At 46.1% G+C, this 21,572-nt stretch overlaps 1 protein-coding gene across 5 annotated transcripts in view; it reads left to right on the top strand.

Annotated features, from left to right (window-relative positions):
- Positions 1–21,572, top strand: part of Nr5a2 (nuclear receptor subfamily 5 group A member 2) — a 129,230-nt gene that overhangs the window by 61,847 nt on the left and 45,811 nt on the right. For all 5 annotated transcript variants that reach the window (XM_087906465.1, XM_048430942.3, XM_048430945.3 and 2 more), the window contains one exon: positions 15,420–15,539. In XM_087906465.1, coding sequence (XP_087762591.1) covers positions 15,420–15,539 — 120 coding nt within the window. The remainder of the gene's footprint in view (positions 1–15,419; positions 15,540–21,572) is intronic.

A 21,572-nucleotide genomic window follows, 5' to 3' on the forward strand; every position in this document is an offset into this window, starting at 1 on the left:
CCCTAACCATTCCTATGATAAAGGCATTCTTTCTTACAATCAGTATTTCTCTCCTTTTTACGTGGGAATAAGTGGGAGTCCTTGTACTCTATTCAGCTACCCATGTTGCAGTGTGTGTCCTGTGACCAGTGTATCTGCTATTCGTAAATTATTAGATCTTGCTGGATTCTCTTTCTTCACTATATTCAATGACAAACAAAATAATTGTAGATTTTATTCTATCATCTGTCTGTCTGTCTGTCTGTCTGTCTATCTATCTTTTTCTTGAGACGGTTTCTCCTTGTCTCTCCTGGAACTTACCCTGCAGACCAGGCTGACCTGGAACTCAAAGAGATCCACTTGCCTCTGCATTCCAAGTGCTGGGACTTCAGGCGTGTGCCATCACCACAGTTTCAGACTTTTACTAAAGAGTGAATAAAGAATGCCTGGACATATGAACAATGAAAGGAACTGGCTTGGGGTAAGCTAAGAGATCCGTCTTTGCCTTGTGGAAACATGCCCAAGTTGGCATTCCTCTATCTCGTGGGTTTGTACTGGATGAGTGTTTGGGAAGGGAGCAGACAGCATGTAGATTGCAGATTCTTTTTAAAATTATTTGTTAAATTCTTTTTACATGTTTATTGACCTGTTTGGGGAGGGGTCATGTACCTTCCACCGTGCTTGTGTGGAGGTCAGAAGACAGGACAAAGGAACTGGCCCTCTTCTTCCACTGTGTGAGTTTGGGGTTGAACTGAGATCATCTGGGTTGGCAGTGAGTTACTTTTACTCCTTTATCCATCTCCTGGTTCAGCTTGTTTTTCTCAGTGGTTCTCAATCTTTCTAATGCTGTGAGCCTTTAATACAGTTCCACATGCTGTGGTGACTCCCAACCTTTAAATTATACCATATATGAATCATAATGTAAATAACTGATATATAAGTTGTCTGATATGCAACCCCTGGGGGCTGCAACCCACAGGATGAGAACCATCCTCTTAAGATGTAATTGAAACAATATGAAAATAGAGATTATGGTAAATGTGCTCTTAGGCATACTTTCTTCACACAGAAGAGCTAGGCATGACTCTAAAGTTGCTTCCTTGAAGAGAGCATTTAACTGGAGACTGGCTTACAGTCTCAGGTTTAGTCCATTATCATCCTAGGAGGGAGCACGGTGTCATGCATGGCACTGGAGCAGTACTGCGTGTGAGATCCTGAGCAGCAGGCGGGAAGAAAGAGGGAAAGGAGAAGAAAGGGCAGAAAGCAAGAACGACCATGCACCCCGGCCTGGCATGGACTTTAAAAACTTCCAATACCACCCCCAGTGATACTTTCTCCAATAAGGCCACATCTTCTAACCATTCTAATCCTTCCAAGTAGCTGCACTCCCCGTGGAGCCTATATGGGCCATCTTATTCAAGCCGCCACAGGGATCAAGAAGCTAGGAGCCTCGCTGAAGCCCTGGGGCAGGGCTAATGGTGGTTTCACGTGGTAGACCATCGAGGCTCACGGAGGCTGGGTGCTTCTTCCGGGTTGCTGGTGGAGCACTGCCCTCTCCTGTGCCAGTCTTGTAAGCTGTTAGTAAAAACACACCAGGGTCAAATTAAGTTCTTACTTGTCTAAAAAATCAAGACAAGAATCAAGTAACTCTTTGTGACTTAATCACATACTGAAGTTTGGGATGTTCAGCCACAGACAGTGTGACCCTTTATCTCTGGCAGTTTCTGTCATTCCAAGGAGAACTCCCTTCTTCCTTCAGAGCATAAGGCCAGACCCTCCACCCCATGGGATTAAGCAGACACCAGCCCTCCACCCTCAGCTGCCTTCATGGTCTTCCCCAGGGCAGAGTGCATGCAAAGTTCTGTTATTTGGTGTCTGTCTTTGCAACTTTCCAAAGGTCTTTATTTCCCAAGTCATACATGTCTTCATTTGAAATAGAGAAATTATATCACTGTTAAGATATTTCCCTCTAGGAAGTAACTTGGGATGATGACAGCCTTCTATCACTATGACAAAATACTTGATATAATGCGCTTATTAGGAAGAACCATTTATTTTGGCTCATGTGTCAGAGGTTAGAATTGTGGACAAGTCTATTGACTTAGACCTTTGGTAAGGTGATGGTACATAGAGCTATAGGAGCTTACAGCATTGGAAGCTGTTCACGCATGATGTGGGGGCCGTGTCTGAACAGCCCTTTCAAGGGGTATTGGCATCTTTCCATTAGGTCCCGCCCCACAAATGTCCCATCAGTACCCAGTGTCATCATCTGCTGTGAACCAAACCTTTATCCCAGGAGTCTCCGAGGAACAAGTAAGACCCAAACTATAGCAGTTTGAGTTTTAAGAACCAGATCAAGAAGGTTGTTCATTTCTCTCTGACTAGTGGAGTTAAATTGCACCCCAGTGGGATGCATGGGCTCTGCTGCCCTTTTCGTACCTGTAGTCAATGTACTGAAATTATAGCCCACTCATCCTGAATTTCTTCTTCTGCAAAATGAAGTCATTGAACCAAAGGTAGTTACCGGGTCATTTCCGTCTTGAGCAAGTAAGTACTAGTTAAGTACAAACTATAAGCGCAGGACTAGGACCAGAGTGTGACCCAGCACAGATTTTGAGGCAACATTCAACCCGAGTGGTTAGTGTTGGAGAATGTCATTCCCACTGCCAGTGACAGAGCATTTTCATGGGGACTGTTTGACATTATTGTGTTATGTTTAGAGCACCGGGATAAAAATTCCCAGACATGCACTGTTTCTTTTAATGAATAAAAATTGTTTGGTTGACCTAGAAATGACCTTTCCGCACCTGGAGATCAGACTTGCAACCTGGAGCTCTCAGCCTATGCCAGGCTCTTTGGTGATGACCCTCATCTCTGGGGGTCTCAGAAGACACAGACAAACCTACATTTGACATTGTGGTGACCTGAACGAGGCATTTAAATAATGTGAAGGGACAAGTTCGTCCTGTTGTGTACTCCCGGGGAACCTGAAAGAAAAATTCTCCTAGGTATTTTTGTGTCCACCCAGAGAATTCCCATCGTCGAATCCTCCCTAGGGACTGTGGCTTCATTTCTGTCCTAATTTTAGTTGTGTGTTTGGCGAGAGATATTTAGGCCACTGGAGTGGTGTTTTTTTCTTTTTTTTTTTCCTCTTCTTTTTTGGCTAACTGCCTGATTGATGCAGCCAGCCAAAAGGGACCAAGGACACATAAGTCTCTAAACACTTTTTTTTGAAAGACCAAAATGCATTCTAGAAAGGACAATTGTTAGTGACTGTAGAGGGCGCAGAGGATGCTCTGTAGAATATCGCCCGGCTTGTCTCTTCCTCCCCCACCCTGTCATCTCAAGGGCCTCAGTTGCATTTCTCTATTTCACAAAGAATGGAGCAGCCAGAACCTTCTGCCATTCATGTCTTAATCGAAGATGCTCAGCGATGGCCTTGTCACATCCCTGGTGGCATGCTTGTTAAGATGGTGACTGGAAGGGAGAACTGCAGGTATAACTTCACTGCCTGATTATGAAGATGTCACCATAGTCACAAATCCTTTCTTGACATTGTAGAAAGCCAACAGAAAATGCACCGTCTGCTTTGAATTTCTGTTGCTGTAATATAACGCCACGACCAATAAAACTTCGGTTTATGCAGCCATTTCTAGGGAAGACTGTTTCAAAGCAGACTTGGTGATATCTGGTACTCTGGGTCTTAGAATGTTTCTGGCCCTCCTTCCTAGATGCTCCCTGGGCCGTAAGTGCAGGCGACGTGATACTGGTTTATCTGCTGGGACTGTGTTCCCCATGATCCGTTGATCTTTGCATCATGTTCAGTTTTGCTTTGGAACAGTGACAATATAAACGGACCTGCTAATATGGAAGAAGGAAAGTTTCACAGGATCCCATACCTAGACAAAGAACTAGAGGCAACTAATGACGCTTGGATAAGAATTAGCCTCTCCTAGGGATGAGCTCTTGGATTGGTTGTTCAGTACATAGCGGTCAGCCATGAAGCCATATCCACAAACTGGGTCATCGTCTTTCAGTGTTTAGTCCATCACTAACTAACCTGGTAGGGAAGCCAGGGCAGGAACTCAAGGCAGTAAACCTGGAGGCAAGAACTGAAGCAGAGGCCATGGATGTGTGCTCCTACCAGCTTGCTTCTCATGGCTTTCTCAGCCTGCCTTCTTACAGCACCCGAGACTGACAGCCAGCGGTGGTAGTGCCCACAGTGAGCGGGGCTCTCTCACATCAACCAAGAAAATATACCACAGGCTTGCCCACAGGTCAGTCTAGTAGGTAACTTTTCTCAGCTGAGGCTCCTTTCCCCCAAATGACTCTACCTTGCATCAAATTGACATAAAAACTAACAGCAAGTCTCCTTCAAGGGAATTTCCTGTTTGGCATATCATCTTCCAGGTCAAACAGGTGAGGACACAGGAGATTTCAGAACCGAAGAACAGGAAGATAGGTAGTAGCCACCACTAACGCCACTGTGCCCAAGCAAGGAAAAGCGCGACAAAGCATTTGACATCCGTCTACTGTACCCATCGCCTGAACTTCTTTCCTTGTCTTTCGCTTAGCATCTCAAGTCGTCTTCTTCTGGTTGTCCCTGATTTACACGCCTCTCATCTGAGGGACACATCCACAAAGCACAGCTGCAGTTCGGCTCTGATGAGTTCTTTGTCAGAAGTCGCAGCCCTGACCATAGCTCCTTGGCCATGGAGTCACGCTAGTTTGTGCACTAGCTGTCAAGGGCCAGGGCTTGTTTCTTCTGTTCTTTGTAAGTTTTTTCTTGTTGCTGTTGCCTTGTCTTGTTTTGTTTTTGAGACAGGGTTTCTCTGCAGCTTTGGAGCCTGTCCTCAAACTAGCTCTTGTAGACCAGGCTGGCCTCGAACTCACAGAGATCCTCCTGCCTCGATTCCCGAGTGCTGGGATTAAAGGCGAGCGCCACCACCACCCGGCTGTACGTTCTTGACACAAGAACCTGGTCACAGAAGCTGGTGGTGTTAGTGCACTCCTTTAATCCCAGCACTTGGGAGGCAGAGACAGGTAGATCTCTATGAATTCGAGGCCAGCCTGATCTATCGAGCTAGTTCCAGGATAGGCTCCAAAAGCTACAGAGAAACCCTATCATGAAAAACCAAAAGAAAACCCAGTCACTGAGGTTGGGCATGGTGGCCCATGCCTTTAATTCCAGCACTTGGGAGGCAGAGGCAGACCTGGTCTATATATCAAGTTCCAGGACAAGCAGGGCTACACCAATTAACCAACCAACCTTTTTGGTGCTGCTGCTGCTGCTGGTGGTGGTGGTGGTGGTAGTGGGGCTGCTATAGACCAAACTGGGTCACATATTTATGACGTCTTCAGGGTGCCCAGAATATGCTGTTCAGTTTTATTACTGATTAGGAATGTACTTATAATCTGCCATGATAGTGGCTTTAGGTTAATTAGTCCCTATCTTTTTAAAAATATTTAAGTATATGTATGTTTTGTCTGTATGTATATCTTTATACCAGAAGAGGGAATTGGATCTTACACAACTATAGACTGTTATGAGCTACTGATGGGTGCTGGGAATTGAACCCTGGACCTCTGGAAGAGCAGTCGGTATTCTCAACCACTGAGCCATCTCTCCAGCCCCATTAGTCCCTTTTTTTAAAAAAAAAAAATTCTTCTGAATATCAGGTCCATTGAACAGTGGTTCTCAACCTGTAGGTCATGGCCACCATGGGAGATGCGTATCAGATATTTACCCTGCAGTTCATAACAGTAGCAAAATTACAGTTATGAAGTAGCAACAAAATTATTTTGTGGCTGCTTGTCACCACAGCCTGAGGAACTTGACAAGGGTCACAGCATTAGGAAGAATAAGAACCACTGCCATACGTTCAGGGGCTTGGCAGAACATGGAGTTTTAATAGAGTGTGTGTGTTTGTATGTATACACACAAGTGAGGGTTCTTATGCATTATTAAATGATTCATTTTAAAAATTTTATGTGCAGTGGTGTTTTGCCTGTGTGTATATCTGTGTTAAGGGTGTCATAGCCCCTGGAACTGGAATTCCAGGCAGTTGTTAGCTGTCCTGTGGGTACATGGATTTGAACTGTGTCCTCTGGAAGAGCAGAGTGCTCTTAACTGCTGAGTCCTGTCTCCAGCCCGTCATGTGTGTCTAGGCATTTTGCTTGCATGTATGCCTGTGTAGCGCTTGCATGCCTGGTGCCCACGGAGGCCAGCAAAGGGCAGCAGGAGCTCTGGAACTGGAGTTACAGGTGGTTGTGAAGCCACCACGTGGGTCCTGGGAACTGAACCCCGGTCAGAGCTTTTAACCACTAATGTATCTGCTTAGCTCTCACTCAGGTTTTGAGAAAGGCTCTCTATGTATCCCAGGCTGAACTCGGGGCTGAGTTTCTGGAGAGCTGGAATTACAGGCATTCACCAAACATAGCAGATTTGAATATGTGTTTCTCAGTAGCGATATTCAATATTTATACACTCCGAGCAGCTTTATCCATCAAACTCTGAGTTGTCTCTCAGGACTTCACATTTACTCCCTGACATGAACACAGCTTTACTGAAAGCAGCGCTTCATTAACGTCCCCGGAAAACAAGGCATCAGGCAATCACAGACAGTCTGAATAGTCTTCAGAAGGAAAAGTTACCCCCCCCCCACTCCCGACTTCCTTCCTGGTCTTTCCGATTGCAAATGTCCACGGTTGGACACTGACTGTGCTTCCCCGAGGGGCCCCCTGAGGCGCAGGACTGTTAGGCCCCACCCAATGGCTCTGGATGATGTTCCTTATTTTTTGCCCACAGACATTTTCTTTGTCATTGTCTGGGGGCTGCTTCTCTCCTCCCCATCACCGGCTGGGGCCAGCCTGAGAGAACAGGCCACCCCACGACAGCCTCGCTCCTGTATTCCAGGTTATGGTGTTGCTGCCCGTGGGAACGTTTCGGTTTTTGACTCTGTGCTCATGAAGGATTACTGCCCGTAGTTTAGTTTTCCAAGTCTGAAGACCATCACGTTGCCGACCCCCAGTTTAAGAATGTGGCAGAAACCAGCGTGTATAGGTGAAGTTGTTGTGAGGGAAGAGTGGAGGCTTGACCAACATGGATGGAGCTTGTGAGGGAGGGTTTCAGAGGCAGTAGCTTTTAATGGCTTCTCAGGGACTTGTGCGCATTCTTGGGAGAGGTGTGTTAATATTCCTGGCCACTAAAATCATGAACATTTCAAGTCCTGGCTTTTCAGTTTAGCCGAGCTCTGTTGTGAAAATTACATAACTTTGATGCCCCATTAGCAAATCGATGATCAGTTTTGTTCGGCCTGTCTTACCAAGTGCTGTGGGGGCTAAAGGGGTTCATGGATGCAAAGCTTTGTTTTATTTGCTTATTTTTAAATGTATAAACCTAGCTGGGCCTCATGACACAGGTCTAAACCCTGCTTCGCTGGGAGGCTGAAGCAGGGGGATCTTACATTCACTAGCCATATGAGCTCACAGAGTGAGTTCAGGAACGCCGGGAAAACTTAGGCCCTGTGTCAATCAATAAACCAAGCAGTCAGAACTAACCAATCAATCAGTCAACAGAAATGATCGGGAATATAGCTCAATCAATAGAAAGCTTATATAGCATGCATGAGATTCTAAATCCAATATCTAACACCCCAAAAGTGTTAATGTGGTCCATAAAGTCCTTTAGGAGGGAAAGCTTCTGAGATGAGAGCTTGACACCTTGTTTCCTATTAGTTGCTATAGCCCAGTTTGCTCCCAGGGAAATGACAGCAACCAATGCTTCTGATGGAGCTACAATGACATGGAATAGGAAGGAGGGTTACCGGAAATCCTTCTTACTGTTTTTGGACCCACATACAAGATGGCCGGCCTGTCCTCAGGAACGGAGCCGATTATCGCGATCACAGGCAAGTCTCGTGAAGCGCAGGCTACTGCGGCCATCCTGGCTGTGAGATCAGGCTGCGCGCTGATAACTGTACAGTGTCACCTGTCCGCACACTCTGGTGTGCTGAAGCACCGTGGAGGAGGGTCTGGGGAACATGGAAGAAGTTCAAGTCCAGACAAATATGCACAAACCGGATGCTTCTAATATCCACCTCTATGATGGATTTAGTCTCTGAATCCTAGGATCTGGGGAGTTCTTGGTCTTGACCTGAATGGAAGAGGAGTGGATGAAGACACCCCCACACCCACCCCTACCCCCACCCCTACCTCCGTGGCTTGTGGGAATGAAATGGAAAAGGCAGACAGCAGTTAAAGCCCTCTGCCTTCCCCTCCCCTCCTTGGACTGGAGAGTTCACCTCCAGGGAAGACTTGTCGGAGGGCCTTTGTCACCCCATTGGAGATGTACAGAAAAGGCCAGCACAGCCTAGATCCCAGTAGGTTGCTTTTAGATAGGTCCTTGACCAACAGCCATGCAGTTGAAAGCATGCCGCACTCCTCCTGGTGTTCTGCACAGTGCACTCTGGAGCATTGCATCAGCCCAAGAGATTTACTGGCTCTTGCTTCTCTTGGCTTCAGTCTTGTTTTTAGTGCTTGCTTAATTATTGTTAATGTGAAATCATTTTTTTTTCTTGGACTTTGTAGCAGTTTACGATACGGGTTTCAGATAGCCATCTGCGCATATTAGAAAGCACTAGCCGATTAAGGTAGCCACGTGTCTGCATTGCCTGAGGCAGGTTCTTATTGAAATTTGTAGAGTTGACTTTTGGATGGTTTGGCTTTTGATTTTTTTTTTCTCTCTCACTGTTTTTGGATGTATGTATATAAATGTCACGATAGTTGCAAAATGAAATGGCGACCCACCTCCAGAGATTGGTTTGTTTGTTTGCTTGGTTTTTGCTAGGAAAAAAAAAAAGTCCCTGGGCATTGGAGTGATGCCGAAGAGGGTTTGAATAGTAGCGCCTGTGTGTGCGCTCGCGCACACATTTATTTATTTCTTTTGCAGGAATGATTAGTGGGTAAAGGTCAGAGGACCATTGACAGGCCTCTGCTCTCTCCTTCTGTCCCCTGGGTCCCAGGGATTGAACTCAAGTCATCAGGCTTGGCAGCAAGTGCTGCAACCCACCGGGCTAGTTCAGCAGCCCTGGTTTTTTTTGTTTTGTTTTGTTTTGTTTTGTTTTGTTTTTTGTTTTTAAATGTGTTTTCCTTTCCTTTCGTTTAAAAACTGTATTTGGATTCAGAAGTTATTCTAACAAAGTAAATAAGGGGAGTAGAGACTTATTTAAAACGTTCTACACGTCCTGGGCATGGTGGCCTATGTCTTTTCTCAGGTGGCAGAGCTGGGCAGATCTTTGGGGTCAAGTCCAGCCTGGTCTACACAGTGAGTTCCAGGATAGCCAGGGCTACATAGAGAGAACCATCCCCCAAACCAAAAGTCAAGGATGGGTGGATGGATGGATGGATGGATGGATGGATGGATGGATGGATGAATAGATACTAAGTTCTACAAGGTGAGTCTGTCTATGCCCACCTTTCTGTGACCCTGGAGGATCAGTAGAATGGGCCTTTGGGCATCTGGTTGACAGTCTGCTCCTGTCGCTTGTATGTGAATTTTCTCTCAGAAGCATAGATTTTTGTCTTATTCATTCTGTTCCTCACCTCATCCAACACCTGCCCCCCTTTTAAACACAGGTCCTGTGCATCAAGTTGATGGTCTGAAACAAGAATTATTAGGTTTATGCCTACTTCCATCCTCTCTCCGTTTCAGTAGAATGTCTTCCTTACTTTTCTAAAGCTCAACTGCCATGACTCGTGGTTTATGAACTGCAACTGAGAAGGGAAAAAGAAAAAGTCCCTCCCCTAACCAAGAAGCTATTCTCAATCGATACCAGCTTGGAGAGGGCAAATCTGTTTTCTCCAGTTGATTGACACTGGGTACGTCAGCCATACCACAACACAGGCTCCATGTTCATTAGTAGTAAGCAAAGAGAACTCTGTGTTTTCTGTGTTTTGTTGTTATAACTACGATGTGGTATCTTGGCTTTGTTGGTGTGGTGGGTGTGCTTTTATTCATTTATTTCATAATTATTTTTAATTAAAGAGAAGGTAAAAGGTACATGAACTTGATTGGGTGGGGAGGTAGGAAGGATGTGGGAGCGGAAAGGATAAGGCCAAATCTTAAAAACCAAAATAAAGCAAACTCTCTGCGAGAGGGAAAGTGAATTATCAGGTCTCACCTGTTCAAAGTCGGGATGTGTGTGTGACACAAACGCTTGATAACCTGAATGTGGAGAAAGAGCCGCACGGTTTCCTTCTTCAGGTTGACTGCCAGGCCCTCTCTCGGCACAGCACGGGAATGCTCGCACTTCTAATGATGACCAGGCCGGGGCGTGGGAAGCAGTACTTCATTGCAGTGTGAGCCTTGTGTACCTTGACACCCTCCTCTAGAATATCAGCGTAGAGAGTTTCTCTGATGAGTAACTCGTTTCTGAGATAAGCCCTTGCGTTTATTGCTGCCGATAACCTAGGCTTACAGGCAGTGAGTGCTGTTGCTATCCACTAGTGAGACATTTTGCTCTACAATGGGACTGATAGCTAAACCGGTCTCCTCCTGGGCTCCCCAGATGCCACCCAAAATATTACAGCACTAATAGTAGCAGAATTTTCTTCTTAAAAAATAAGTTGGTTTTTCCTTCTGACTCCTTGGTAGGCATCTCTTCAGAGCTCATTTTATATACAATAAATTAAATGTATGCATATATGTGTATATTTATATACACACAGATGAATACATATATATGCACATTTACGTGTGTGAGTATTACAAACTGCCAGCACTTGTTATCTGGCAATGGATAAGATGTCGTCTCTTTCCAGCCCCTTTTATTCACTGTGTTCATGAAGACGGTATTATCCAGAGCAGCATGAAGCTGCACTCTCGCCAATTTCAAGAGGTCATAAACTAGCACAGAATCAATTATGGAAAATAATGCAACAGAATATCTGTGTAAAACCTCTTCATGGGGGAGTTCAAACAAAAAGGCTCAATTGCTCAGGAGGGCTTTTGAAATTATCGCCAGTCTGGAAGTCCTTACCAAGGCCAGCTTCAAGTGCAGACCTGCAGGGCACATGTGAGAAGGGGCAGCCACACATAGTCACTGCATCTAACAATTGTCGTTTATCTTACAAGGGCCAAAGGAGACACAAGCCTACCCCTCGGGACTGGTACCTGAAATACACAGGGCGCAAGTGAAGGACCGCAGAGGCGAAAGTGATTCAGGCATTTGTTCCTTCGTTTAAAAAGCATCACGAGCCTCTCAGAGAAGGGCAGACAGATAAGCAATTAGGATTCCTTGTGAATCAGACGAGTGATAGGAGACTCTCCAGAGAACAAATGATGTCACAATCAACACTGCATATAAAACAAAAGGAAAATCAAAATGACACTCAAGGTAGACGTAGACACTCTTGTCACCAATTCCATCAATTTCCAAAGAGCTGGGCACGGGATGGGGTGCGGGGATGGGAGAGAACGGAGCAGATTTGAACATGTTCCCTCAACGTTCTAAAGGACGAGGGAAGGTTAGAGTTCTGTGCCAGGGTCCCACTGTGCAGTCAGCTACAGTAACGATGTAGCTATGTAACAGTGCACTCTGACACAGTAACCATGTCTATGTTATATGTGCAAAACAGGTCATCATCAGATTAAAATGAAGGGGGATGTGACCCAGGAAACATGCTTCTCTCTCTCTCTCTCTCTCTCTCTCTCTCTCTCTCTCTCTCCCTCCCTCCCTCCCTCCCTCCCTCCCTCCCTCCCTCCCTCCCTCCCTCCCTCTCTCTCTCTCTCTCTCTGGTTTTTCGAGACAGGGTTTCTCTGCGGCTTTGGACCCTGGAACTAGCTCTTGTAGACCAGGCTGGCCTCGAACTCACAGAGATCCGCCTGCGCCTGCCTCCCAAGTGCTGGGTTTAAAGGCGTGCACCCCCACTGCCCGGCTAGAAACACGCTCTTTATGCCTACTCACCCTCCTCCATCGCCATGACAGTCCCCTTTACTCTTTCTTCATTTAAAAGGTTTATTTTTAATTATGTGTGTATATGTCTGTGTGTAGACATGTATACATGAAAGCAGATACCCAGAGAGGCCAGAGGAGTTAAGATCACCTGGCATGGTTTCTGTGAATCCTGGAAGAGTAGGTGCAGGATCTCGCTGTGGAGCTCCGTCTGACCTGGAAGTCATACCATGCTGGGCTTGAGCTCACAGATCCACCACCCCCCTGCCTCCCAAGGGATTAAAGGTGTGCTCTGTCATAATAAATTTTCTTGCTGTGTAACTAGATTCTTAAGCCAGAATCCCCATTCTGTACCCATGCGTGGACTTTGGAGGTCTGCCTGACCCCACCTCCTGGAAGTTCCGTACAGTGCTATCCTGTGTGGTTATTATTGGAAAGATGATCTCAAAGTACAGTGGTTTTGGCTTCCCAGAAAAGAGTGCTGAACAAATAACCAAAGCTTCATATCACAGTTCTTAAAATGAACGGAGCCAAATTGCTATTGTAGACTGATAAATTTGAGATGAGATCCTGATAGCGTATGGGGGCGCAATAAAACCCCAAGGAGCAGCCTGCACTTTGCTCTGAAATCACCCTTCGCATCCGACACAGAGAGAGAACCGCAGTCCCCTCTGGGTGCAATGACATGCCTGTTGCTGGGTCATCAGGACACAGGGCCTCAGAGGATAAAGTACCGAGCTACTGCACCCACCTGCCCTTCCCTCACCGCACTGCACAGAATACAGGCAGGGGATCTTCTACTTACCTTATTTATCCTTTTATCCCCGAGCCCACACTTAGTCTCACCAAATAATTGACTCAAAAGTAGCTCCTTGGGCTTGTTTAGTAGTAAAGTATTTGTCTAGGGTCCTGGGTTTAAGTCCTTGAAAACACAGTTGGAATTCTTAGTGGCATCCTTTTCTTTGGATGGAGAACTTTTGCCAGTCACCCAGTTCAATGTTAGCTTCAATCTATGCAGCTTGGATCTGGAAGTTAGGGGGTACGCAGTACTGAAGGCAGAACCCTGAGCCGGCCTTGCACCTACCTGCTCAGAAGGTTTTATTTGGAGATTTTTCATGCCTCTTGGTCTAATCAGGAGACAACCTTGATTTGGGGGAGGAAGAAAGAACACATCCCTGAGTCATCATTGTACGTCTGAGAATGAAGCAGAATGGTACCAATTCTGCTACCTTCAAAAGTGTGTTCTGTGAGTCGAAAGCTAAACTAATACACAGACGCTTTGTGCCATGCCAACTTGAGAGGAGGGAACCTCAACTGAGAAAATACCTTCACGCCTGTAGGCAAGCCTCTAGGCTCTTTAGTCTTGGGCATTTTCTTAATTAGTGATTGGCAGGCAGGGCCCATTTCTTTGCCAGTGGTGCCATCCCAGAGCTGGTGGTCCTAGGTGCTGTAAGAAGGCAGGCTGAGTGAACCGTGGGGACTAAGCCAGTAAACAGCCCACCTCTATGGCTTCTACATCAGCTCCTGTCTCCAGGTTCCTGTTCTGTTTGAGATCCTGCCCTGACTTCCCTCAGTGATGGACATTGTTGTGGAAATGTAAAGAGATATAAACCTCCTCGGCTTCTGCACATGTGTGGCATGAGGATCTTGCTTGTAGACTCACCAGGCTTTTGGTTGGTGTGCATTATCAAATAAGGGATATAGTGTCATAAACAGCTCTAACGCCAGATTGCTTTTCTCCACATTTCGATCGTAGATGTGTAAGACGGTATGCGAGACAAATACGTTTTTGTCATTGAACAATACAGTTCCCTGGAGGGTGAGGTAGGACACGTGCAAAATCCCCATTATGACCCAACACCTTTCCATTTTCATCTTCACAACAATCCTTGACCCCAAAGAAAACTGACATTTGGAGGATTTGTGGGAATCCAGGACATTTCAAAACAGGTGCTCCTGAGGCCGTGGCTGGCCGCCTATGTGTTGTGTAGTTGAGGCTGAACCAAGGATGCCAAGTGCTGGGGTCACAGGCAAGAATAGAATAGGCTTGGTGATCTTTCTCTTGAGTCTCGCATCACTGAGAATTGTATGTCGCGTTTGGGAGAGCAGACCCTGCACCTTGCCAGGGCAGTACAATAGAGCCAACCCCAAAGTTATGAGCACTGGAGGGATGTCCCCACTTGTCCGTCTTATGATGACATGGGCAGGGGAATATGATACCCCCTTCCCCGCCCATCAATGCTGGGGGTAGTTGAGAGAACAGGCCCTGTGGTCACAAGAATGGGAGGGCTATTCCTGACCCCCACCAGCCAGAACATTCTGGAGGGCAGGCCCTGCACCCTGTCAGGACAGCACAATAGAACCAACACAGCACAGATGGGGGTGAGTCAGCCCTGAAGTTGTGTCCACAGGAGAACTGTCCCCATTTCCAATCTGGCAGACCAACGCTGCCCAGGCTCAGACCCAGGCTCATGACTTGTCCTGCCCCAATATCTACCCCATCTATGATCTGCTGGAGCATTTGAAGTGAGCTGGACTGCTGATCCAAAGCTGCAGGATCTCCACAACACAGGGCAGCAGCAGGATGTCCAGGAAGAGTCCTAGTGGGGGCCCAGCTTTGGTCGTGTGGTGGGATCAGGGGCCCAGCTTTGGTCGTGTGGTGGGATCAGGGGCCCAGCTTTGGTCGTGTGGTGGGATCAGGGGCCCAGCTTCGGTCGTGTAGTGGGATCAGGGGCCCAGCTTCGGTCGTGTAGTGGGATCAGGGGCCTCAAACGAGATCAATGACTCTACAGTCAAGAGCTGCAAGCAGAGCTGTATGGACAAAGGGGTGTACAGCGTGACTTGTTGATAAGATTTTTAATTCCTTAATTTTTTTTCACTTTATTTTCGTACTTTTTTTTTCTCTTGAATTTTTTTAATTGGGGAGAGAGGAGGAGTAGAAGGTGGGTGTGAAGGGGTCAGGAATGAATGGGATCACGATACACGATGTAAAAGATACATAGAATTTTTAAGAACTAAATTTCAAAAAGAATTGTAGTTAAAACTCAATATGGCCACTGTTTGTCTGTCTCCAGAGATCCCTCGGGCTACCGTGTTCATTTTCTTTATGTTTGGCAGCAAACTATGATGTGTATGTAACCTTTCCATCTGTGAGCATGGACCACTTGGGCTCATTCCTTTCAGGGTCTGCTCAGGACCATCCTGGCGCCCGTCCCTCCGATAACCAAACTTCAGGAGCTGTTGTAATGCTAGCTAGAGCAATCTAATGGCGTGCCTTCTCCTGGAAGCCCGTTGATTATACTTAGCTTATGCTCTGAAGTATTTGTCTAAATAAAAATCATGTTTTCCAGGAGCAGCATTGTAGATGCCAAGCATGTGTCTGAGTAGTGACTGACAGGGGCCTCCTTACTTGTTGGTTTTCTTGCCTGGAGAATTATGCAGCACCAAAAAGGCAGCAAGTAATGTGCTCTTGTTTTCCAATTGCAGGTTGATGACCAAATGAAGCTGCTTCAGAACTGCTGGAGCGAGCTCTTGATCCTTGATCACATTTACCGGCAAGTGGTACATGGGAAGGAAGGATCGCTCTTACTGATAACTGGGCAACAAGTGAGTATCCAGACCAAAACAAAGCCGAACAAAAACAAAACAAAAAAAACTCGTTATTAAGCACATTCAGAGTGGCAGGAGTCTAACTAGGTCAGAAGCACTCTTGGGTTTCAAAGGGAGGGACTGGCTGCAAATAACTGAGAAGTGATGACTTCCTGCACTGGTGGAGTGTTGGGAAGGGAACAGCATCCACCGCTTTCTGCCACCTTCTGCAGGATAGAGCGTCCTGCACGGGGTCAGAGCTACGGCTGAATCAGACTCGGAATTTTGAATGGTGGTTTTATTCCCCCTTCTGTTTCTGCATGAACTCACCACATCTGTATTCTAACTAACTAACCAGTTTAATTCCGTTATAAACTGGAGCACCCTCGTTTTATCGGTGACGACGATGGTGATGGTCGCAATGATTGTGCTAAAGAGAAAACTCCCCATTGCTGAGCTCTCCCCCCACCAGCCCCTGAATCTTTGCTGTTTTGGAATGATGTCAGGGGAGAAGTCTACGTTAAATGTCACACGGAATCAAAACAGCTGGCTTAGAGGCACGCACATGAGAAGGGCCAGGACAGTTTTCAAGAAAGAAAAACTGCTGTGAAGTTAGGCTTGTGTCTGAATCGATATTTGGTGAATCCATAAAGAGTTCCTGGGTGCTGTACCGTGTGCTGGTCTCTCGGTGTGTACTGGGAAGTAAAACAGGAAATACTTTCTGTCACTTTGGAACTTAGTGTTGTAGCGTGGGCTTGAGGCTAGCAACCTAACGCACTAACCTGTGGTATATCGGAGCAAAGGAAGCTGAAGAAATAGGACCCAGCAGGAAAAGGCGTGTACACGGATTCACAGATTTGTGTTTCAGGTGGGGCCTAAGAACTACAGAGGTAATAGGCTAGTTGTTTGTCCTTGTTGAGAAGGTAGCATTTGAGCAACACTTGGGGAAGCAGAGACTTCTGTGGAGACATCTAAGGAACGGGAGGAAAATGGACTTAATTCTGACATTTTAGGGTGTGGGTTAGTTGTTTGTCCTTGTTGAGAAGGTAGCATTTGAGCAACACTTGGGGAAGCAGAGACTTCTGTGGAGACATCTAAGGAACGGGAGGAAAATGGACTTAATTCTGACATTTTAGGGTGTGGGTAAATTCTCCTGGTTTTGTACTCTCCTCCCTGCAAATGATGGATCGATTGGTAGTATAAACTCACGGTGCATCTTGAGTTCTTTAGTCCATTTGGTCATCGCTATGCAGGGCAGCATTGCATCGTTCAGCCGGGGTGACTCCAGCATGCAGGCACTGCGATCTTTTACGTCCAGTCATAAATGTTTATGTGCTGTGAAACCACAGCAGTACATATTTGAAAATGGAAGGCTGTCTTCACACCATTTGCCGTATTATTAATAAATCACATTTCCCAATCAAATTAAAAGCAAGCACCATTTCAGAGCTCTTGCCGACTGGATCAACTCGACCGTCTCCATCACTATCTGGTCCTTGCTCTCAGCATCTCTGGGGAGAACTTTTGAGATGGGACCATCTATTTGACTTCCTGGTCCTCCAAACCTTATTTGGTGTTTTCATCCTGGGACCAAAGTCTTTGGATGGAGCCTACCCATTTTTTAGTCGGATCATGGGTGTATCTGTGACTATCCCCACCCTTGCCCAGCTAGAGGCTGTATTAGAAGTAAAAGACACAACTCATGAATGCATTCAGTCTCGTTTAAATGAAATGGGGTTGTGCCATTTTATCCCAGTTCTTTAGAGATATTCTTTACTTCTAGGTCATTTTGCCTCGAGTAATTACTGTTTGAAAAGTAGGGAAATTCCACCTCTTGTCTCTCTGACTCTTTTTCCAGACAAGGTTGCACTGTAGCTTTGGTGCCTGTCCTGGAACTAGCGCTTGTAGACCAGGTTGGCCTCGAATTTACAGGGATCCACCTGCCTCTGACTTCCGAGTGCTGGGATTAAAGGTGTTCTCCTACACCACCCACCCAGCGTCTCTCTGATTCATAATACCAAATACAGTCACAGAGTAAACAATGTTAACCCTTGATGTCAATTACTGCCACTCCAGACAGTGCGTGCCAATGGCAGGAGGGAACTCCCAGCAGGCTTTTCCTTATACCTTTCCTGCACTACAGTACATTTCCGCCTTCCCCGTGGCAACAGCCTGATGATGGCTCTTGTTACCAAGCATTCTCATTTATGGTAACTATGGGAGAAGGCTTTTACCGTCTATCATAGAGCAAGCAAGAGAAGCATACGCCCAGGCCCCTGCAGTTACGGAGAGGCAAGCAAAGAGCCCACAGGAAGACGTGTGGAGCTCATGAACTTTACAACAGCATGAGAAAGATCAGGAGGCAGGATGGGGTGAGACAGCCACTGGAGAGGAAGAGGGAGTGTTGGTTCTGAGACTCAAGCCCAGAGAGAGAGAGAGAGAGAGAGAGAGAGAGAGAGAGAGAGAGAGAGAGAGAGAACGTACATTGAAAGAATATAACTTAGGGCCTCACACATGCTCTGCCATGAAGCACCCCCCAGGTTTGAAAAGAAATCAAGTTGATATGTGTCTGCTTCTAGCATCTACTATAACGTTAACTATATTAGCCAAGTAGATGACTGTGCATGAGAACTATTATATCTTCAGCCTAAAACCTGAGTAAAGTAAGCTAGCCACGCTCCAGACGCTAGCCTCGCCCACATCCTCTTCATCTTTCTGCTTCCGCTTGTCAGTGTGGGCTAGATACAATGACCTGCCAGTCACTAAGCTCCTTCTTAGGCCACTTTCTAAATCCTGAGTACTTTTTCTTAGAATGATAAATATTCCCCAGGCAGCAAAGGCAGGAGAAGAGGGGCAGGACAACAGTGATTAATGTAATGTATCCTGTATGCCAACAGTAAGGAGGCCGTTGATGCAGTGATGAAAAGGGCAGGGATATATTGAGTCTAAGAGTCAGCAATATTCTAGGGAAAACAAATATATTAAAGTACACGGTGGGAAAAAGAGCTTCCTCCTTCCTCATTATGTCTACAGCTTAGTAAAGGCAGGGACAACTTTAGGGACAACATGTGTTTTCCTATGGGGACAGATGGTTTTTTGGAACAGAGTTGCCTGTGTAGCCCAAGCTGACTTTAAATTCATGATCCCCCCCTCTTTCAATAGCGGCCCATTCCCATGAATTGTCTAGCGTGTAGACTTTCACACCAAGATGGAAGTCTGGTTCCATTGTGTATTGTATCAAGGTCATGCTGATATCTTGGGGAAGAAATTAAGCTACATGATACCAATAAAGCATGCAGAACTCTCCTAAGGTTTCATGATTGGCACTCCCCTATAGGTGAGGAAGATGCTTTTTCATTTGGGTGAAAGGTATTTCTGGTAGACTAATCTATGGAGCACAGTCATAGCTGCGAGAGACCCATCAGACACCTCCCTGCAGTGCGGTGTGTAGGGATAAGAAAGGTCCTTCCTCCATCTGCCTGATCATGGCAGCAACTGTTCTTTGGGGGCTTTGCACTGTGCAGTTCTACAGGCAAGCCCCCCAGCACAGTCAGGTACGCTGCAGGAACTTCAGTAGAGAACATGTGATCAGGTCATGTGAGCTGAAACAAGCCCTCACCTCCCCAAGCTGCTTTTGGCCATGGGATTTTATGACAGCAGCAGAAGCCTTAACTAAGATGAATAAAATCTTGACACAAAGAGAACCCTAGACGGTAATGTCCTATTGCCCTGAAACATGTGTGGTGGCCAAACTCTAGCCTACTGAGGGATGCCAGGCCCAGTGTTCTTGCTTTCCTCTACTGTCTGTGGAGTGCTGGCATGAGCTGGTGGAACCGCTCCAGCAGAGGAGGACGAAAAGACTACCTATATTGAGTTGTAAAAATGAGGTGCACTCTGGGGGTGCAGCTTGGTGGGCAGGTATTTGCCTAAAAGTATGTGAGGCCCTGAGTTCAATCCCTAGCATCACAAAGAGAAAGAAAAGTAGGGAAAGAGGGGAACATAAAAAGTCACAAAGCGGCAAAGTATGGTGTCCCCAGGGAACTATCTTGAGGCCTGAAGAGAATACAGATAAGATAGCGTAGCTTTGACCTCAAGCCTGGGGGACAGCCAGCTGTCTCAGGCACCCTTGGCGAGCTGAGGCCTTCTGTGTCCAAGCTGCTAGTACTGGCTATGTCTTTCCACATGGAGGGGTTTAAAATTAGCTCTTCTTAAAGACTTTGCTTTTTATATGTGTTGCTATTTTATATGTGTTCCTTCCTCCCTTCCTCCCTCCCTCCCTCCCTCCCTCCCCCTCCCCCTCTCCCTCCCTCCCTCCCTCCCTCCCCCTCTCCCTCCCTCCCTCCCCCTCTCCCTCCCTCCCTCCCCCTTCCTCCCTCCCTCCCTCCCCCTCTCCCTCCCTCCCTTCCTCCCTCCCTCCCTCCCTCCCTCCCTCCCTCCCTCCCCCTTCTCTCCCTCCTTCCCTTCCTCTCTCCCTCCCTCCCTGTCTCATTTAAATACAGGGTCTCACTCTGTAGCTCTGGCGTGTCTGGTACTTGCTCTGTAGATCAGGCTCGTCTGGAGTTCACAGAGATCCACCTGCCTCTGCCTCATGCGTGCTGGCATAAAGGTGTGCACCACCATCCTTAGCTACTTGTGTTGTGTGTTTTCCTCCAGCAGGGATATAAATGCAGATTATATAACTCTGAGACAAAAAGGAAAGGGTAATTATCATTAATATTCAGTGCTGTCAAACTATTTGGCTAGTATCCTATATTTATGACAGTTCTTTTTTTATCCGGTATTTTAAAGCTATATATATATACACACAACACACACATATGCACGTATACCTGTGTATGTATCAAATAACAGAATACTCTGACATGAGGTCAGATTGTCGTATTTGCATATTGTGTCTAATAAACAGTCACTGTAACATCATCCTAAGGGAAAGGTCTGCTGTCAGCCAATACCTCTGTCTCTGTGCACCGTATTAAAATGACAAGACCCTTACAATATCCAAGTCATCAAAATTTTGGACAGTAGGACTAAAAACAATTTAACTTAAATTATCTCTGCATCTTGGGAATGAGTGAAATTTATCCAGAGGGGACACAGGCTCAGAACATTCTTCTGTCTCCCCCCTTGAATTTAATGGCATAAAGATTACATGTAAGAGAGCAATCAATTAATTTTACTAAGTACATAAAAGACAAGGCCAGCTGCTCCTGAAATGAGCACAAACCCCGCATCCAACAATGAAAATATAATTATGTTTGCAATAAAATGTAAGGAAGTTGCAGGCCTGTGATTTATCAGAAATGAATCCTCGTTCACCTTCAGAGGTATGCAATTTGATAAATTATCCTTGGAAGAAATGTTGTCAGAGCCCCCATTTAATAAGCATGTTTGAGCTCTCAAATTAGCATGTAAATAAATGTACGGCTATAAAGGTTGAGATGCCAACTGATGTCGCGAGGTATATCTTACTAAAGGAATCTCACTAAACAAATAATCCCAGGAGCCAACGGAGATTCCTTTAATGTGGTGTGTTATGTTTTTAAATATGAAAGTCTCCTATTCAGACTTACTATCATAGACCTGAACAAAAGTTCACATAGACCTCATTCACTCAGACTATCTGTTTACATTTCATTTTAACACAGCGTTCTGAATCAGGGCATACTTAACCAGTGGCTCTTCTTACAATGTCCTTGTGTGTCTTAAGAAGCCTCCACAGCGCATTCAGATGACACCTATCTTCTCTCTGCCCTACCTCAACACACCTTCAATACAGAAACATTAGTATTGTTCTTACTGAGTGAGACTGCATCCTCATAGCCACAGAAGTGATGGACACCTTTGCTAGCCCACCTACCGTATTTAATAGTGATGACACCAAGGGGTGGGGTTGGTGTCTGACTTTTCCCAACTGTCTTTGTTTGTAAGGGTCCTTATTGAGTCCCTGTCATCTGTCTCTGTCTGCAATTTCTTCCATCCTTGTCATCTCATTGGCCCTTCCTGCTGTCGTTATCCACGTAGCCCTTAGCCTCCGTAGAATTGCTTACACGC

The sequence above is a fragment of the Myodes glareolus genome, chromosome 5 (assembly GCF_982192425.1).
Source record: "Myodes glareolus chromosome 5, mMyoGla1.1, whole genome shotgun sequence".
Lineage (NCBI taxonomy): Eukaryota > Metazoa > Chordata > Mammalia > Rodentia > Cricetidae > Myodes > Myodes glareolus.